Genomic DNA, 4,189 nt, shown 5'->3' on the forward strand with positions numbered 1-4,189 from the left:
TTGGTTGGGTTAATTTGCATATAGTTGCTCTGATTGGCTGGTGGGCGTGGCTTGGGCATAGCAAAGATAGAGTCAATTTGCATGTCATATATATATATATATATATATCTGGAAACATAAGGTAATAGCATTTGAGGGCATGAAAAGCCAAAATGAGTGAGATTATACTTGAATCCTCAGTCTAAAAATTGGGTTTTTCTCTCCCACTCCCACCCCACTCCCAACCCTGGCAATGTTGCATTGCTCTGAGGTATAATATGACAAAGATATGGTAATTTAGAGAAAACTAGGTCCTGGGTAGTATTTCTTATTATAGTAACTAAAAAATAAGTTGGGGGGAGGGGTGTCCACCAAATCTCCTAGCCTGTTGAGGTGGCCTTAGAGCTTCTCAAAGTTTAAAGAACACTGAATTAAGGAAACAATCTTTAAAGTGACACTATCCTGGGGCCAGGGAAACATTTTAAGGGACAGACAACTATTGAATATATATCTTATTGGATCATAAAAGATTACCAAGTTCTTTATTAAAGGTTAAACCAGTTACCAATCTCCCCCTAATACCCACCTAGAGGAGACCCCATGATGGAGCAGAGAAGGTCCCAGAGACTCTCACAAGCTAAAACACTGTAGCAAACCAGCATTTCTTGAAGTTTCCTCTGCAGTGGAGCAGCACAGGGCCCCTTTGGGCCATGCAAAAAGCACTAGATGCTGGGAATAAAAATGAGTCACTGAATGATGAAATCTAAATCACTTCAAAGGTGATGCTAAGACTATATATTCTATTGACTCCCTTTCCCACCACCATTAACCAAGCCAAATAGATTTGGCCAGAAATCACAGTCAGTTCTAAGCCATTTCATGAACTGGCCAATGATTAATCATCATGAAGAGACAGTTAGTCCATAGGGTAAATGAGATGGATTATTTTCTGGAGTCAAGATTTAAAGAGATCAGAATTTAATAGAGTTTGTTCTTAGCTGAGATGGCCCTAACACAAGGACTGAATGCATTTTATCACCATTTGCTGTTAGAAAAAGGAAACATTACAAATTATTATTCCATTCTTACAAAGCATTAAGTCAAATAATGAGTCTTGGATGGCCAGCCACCTCTAACTATGGAACACTTAAAATATGGTTAGTGTGAACGAGGTATTAAATTTTATTTAACTTTAATTAATTTAAATTTAAATATCTACATGTGCTAACAGCTACTATACTAGGCAATGCAGGTTTAGAGGTTTGGTCAGTTCTGGTTAATTGCTTGTTTTAGCTTGAGTTCTAACCAAAAGCACCCAAGAGATTTTGGTTTTAAGAATTATGGCAGCATCAGGGATACCAAAATAATTAGGGTAAAAATTACCATTCTCTATTATACATATCAATTATGGTAATCAATCCCTGTTTATAGGCAAGAAACCTCACATCTACCCCCATTTAAGGAACACCCTATTACCAATAGAATGAAAAGAAATTTCTTTGTTAAAAGTAGTTTACTCATTGTGAAGGCTGACTGGCTTGAACCATGCCAAGATTAGATTTTTCTTATATTTGACTGCTTAGGCTATTTAAGACTTAGTCCCCTATTATCAAGTAAAATGCAAAATAAGTTAATTTGTAAGAATATTTGAGTATCTCCTGTAAGGCCCATAATGGAGACAAACATCATGTCTACCACATCTTCAAGCACTAAAATAACCACAAAAGAAAGAGGACAGACGTAGCTGGTTTGGCTCAGTGAGTAGAGCGTTGGTCTGTGGACTGAAGGGTCCTGGGTTCGATTCCGGTCAAGGGCACATGCCCAGGTTGCGAGCTCGGTCCCCAGTGGGGGGCATGCAAGAGGCAGCCAATCAATGACTCATCATTGATGTTTCTCTCTCTCAAATCAATAAAAATAAATTAAAAAAATAAAAAGAAATAGGACAGGCAGCCAAGTATACATCAGGGGTTGGCAAACTTTCTGTAAAGAATCAGATAGTAAACATTTTAGGCTGTGTGGATCATACAGTCTCTGCCACAAATACTCAACTCTGCCATGTAGTATGAAAATAGCTATACACAATATGTAAATGAATAAGCATGACTGTGTTCCACTAAAATTTTATAGGCAGTGGGTTAGATTTGACCTGCTTGCCACCCCTTGATACATCATTGATTGCTAAATGTTGCTTATCATCAGAATCTCCTGAATAATTTTTCTCATTTCTTTAAACAGAGTTCTGGGCCCCATCTTCAGAGGATCCTATCTTCAATAGGCTCTGAGAGGTGTGAGAATCTGTACTTTCAAAGGCTCATTAGATTATTATGATCAACATCTGTGTTTATAAACTACTAGAGGCCCGGTGCACAAAAATTTGTGCACTTGGGGGGGGTCTCTCAGCCCGGCCTATGCCCTCTTGCAGTGTGGGACCCCTTGGAGGATGTCCACCTGCTGGCTTAGGCCCACTCCCTGGAGGATCGGGCCCAAGCTGGCAGTCAGACATCCCCCTGGCAGCCCGGCAGCCCTCGGGGGATGTCCAGTTACCAGCAGGGAGCAGACCTAAGCTGCAGTCAGATATCCTTAGTGCTGCTGAGGAGGCTGGAGAGGCTCCTGCCACTACCACTGTGCTGGCAGCCATCAGCCTGGCCTGTGGCTGAGCAGAGCTCCCGCTGTGGGAGCACACTGACCACCAGGGGACAGCTCTTGCATTGAGCATCTGCTCCCTGGTGGTCAGTGTGTGTCATAGTGACCAGTCATTCCCAGTCGTTCTGCTGTTAGGGTCAATTTGCATATTACCCTTTTATTATATAGATGAGTATAGTTGAAAAAATGTGATATTGAGAGTCAGAAGATGTCAGTTAAAGTCTTGTTTCTACAAATAATTATCTTGGATAAATTACTTTATCTTTCCAAGCATCAGTATGTTCACCTAAAGATAGAGAAAACACCTATCTCACAAGATTGTACATATACTCATTCATTCAACAAATATTTATTTAACTTCCAAGTGCAAAAGCACTGTATTAATTGTTAAGTGAACAAGACAGACATGGTTCCTAAGTTCACGTAGCTGGCAGTTTAGAGATAAGCAGAGATAATAAATAAATAATAACACAAATAATCTCCTATAATTACAATAAATTTAAGCTAATGAAGTAGTAGTTTGCCTTGTGAATGCAAAACAGGGAACTATAATCCATACTTGGGGTCAAGAATTATTGTGAAGCCCTGGCTGGTGGAGTTCAGCAGTTAAAAGTGTTGGCCTGAACACCAAAGAGTTGCAGGTTTGATTCCCAGTCAAGGGCACATACCTGGGCTGCAGGTTCAATCCGCAACCAAGGTTGAGGCACGTGCGGGAGGCAACCAATCAAGTGTCTCTATCACATCGACATTTCTCTCTCTCTCTCTCTCTCTCTCTCTCTCTCTCTCTCTCTCCCTCTTTCCTTCTCTCTCTCCCTCTCTCCCTCCCCCCCTCCTTCCCCCCTGCTCTAAGGATCAATGGAAAAAATATCCTTTGGTGAGGATTAAAAATAAAAAGAATTATTGTGAAGATTATTAACTAATGTCAAATATAATTGTTTCAATTATTTATTCAACTGATTTTTGAGTATCCTCTATGTGTTGAATTCTAAGTGCTGGAATAAAACAGGAGGCACCTGTCCTCATGGAATTTACATTATGGTACATGATGAGACACAATGAATACATAAACAAATAAGATCATAAGTGATAAGAACCTGAAGGAAATAAAATAATGTAATATGACAGAGACTAGGAATTATCTTAGATGGTGAAGTTATGGACAGAGCTCTACAGAGGAAACATTTGAGCCGAGACCTTACAAATGGAAAAAGCCAGCCTTCTAATTTATATTACTGAATATAATACTAATGAAAATGTTTTATAAACTGTACACACACACAACATGATAGTACCATCTATTATTAGGAAACTAGAGGCCTGGTGCATGAAATTCATGCACAGGAGGTGGGTGGGGCGGGTCCCTCAGCCCAGCCTGCACCCTTTCCAATCCAGGACCCCTCAGGGGATGTCCGACTGCCGGTTTAGGCCCAATCACTGTAGCAGTTGGACATCCCTCTCACAATTGGCAGTCAGACACCCCTCTCCTAACCAGCAGTCAGACATCCCTCTCACAATCTGGGACCACTGGCTCCTAACCTGTCCCTTCCCTGCATAACCACCTCTGCCT

General features: G+C 40.7%; 1 protein-coding gene across 15 annotated transcripts in view; it reads right to left on the reverse strand.

The window, feature by feature from the left end:
• SCMH1 (sex comb on midleg homolog 1 (Drosophila)) overlaps positions 1-4,189 on the reverse strand; it is a 102,865-nt gene that overhangs the window by 77,025 nt on the left and 21,651 nt on the right. For 2 of the 15 annotated variants that reach the window (XM_006762563.2, XM_006762562.2), the window contains one exon: positions 566-708. The exons of the other annotated variants lie outside the window; for them this stretch is intronic. In XM_006762563.2, coding sequence (XP_006762626.1) covers positions 566-641 — 76 coding nt within the window. In that variant the 5' untranslated portion in view covers positions 642-708. The remainder of the gene's footprint in view (positions 1-565; positions 709-4,189) is intronic. 15 annotated transcript variants of the gene reach the window in all.

Source organism: Myotis davidii, unplaced genomic scaffold (genome assembly GCF_000327345.1).
Source record: "Myotis davidii unplaced genomic scaffold, ASM32734v1 scaffold458, whole genome shotgun sequence".
NCBI lineage: Eukaryota > Metazoa > Chordata > Mammalia > Chiroptera > Vespertilionidae > Myotis > Myotis davidii.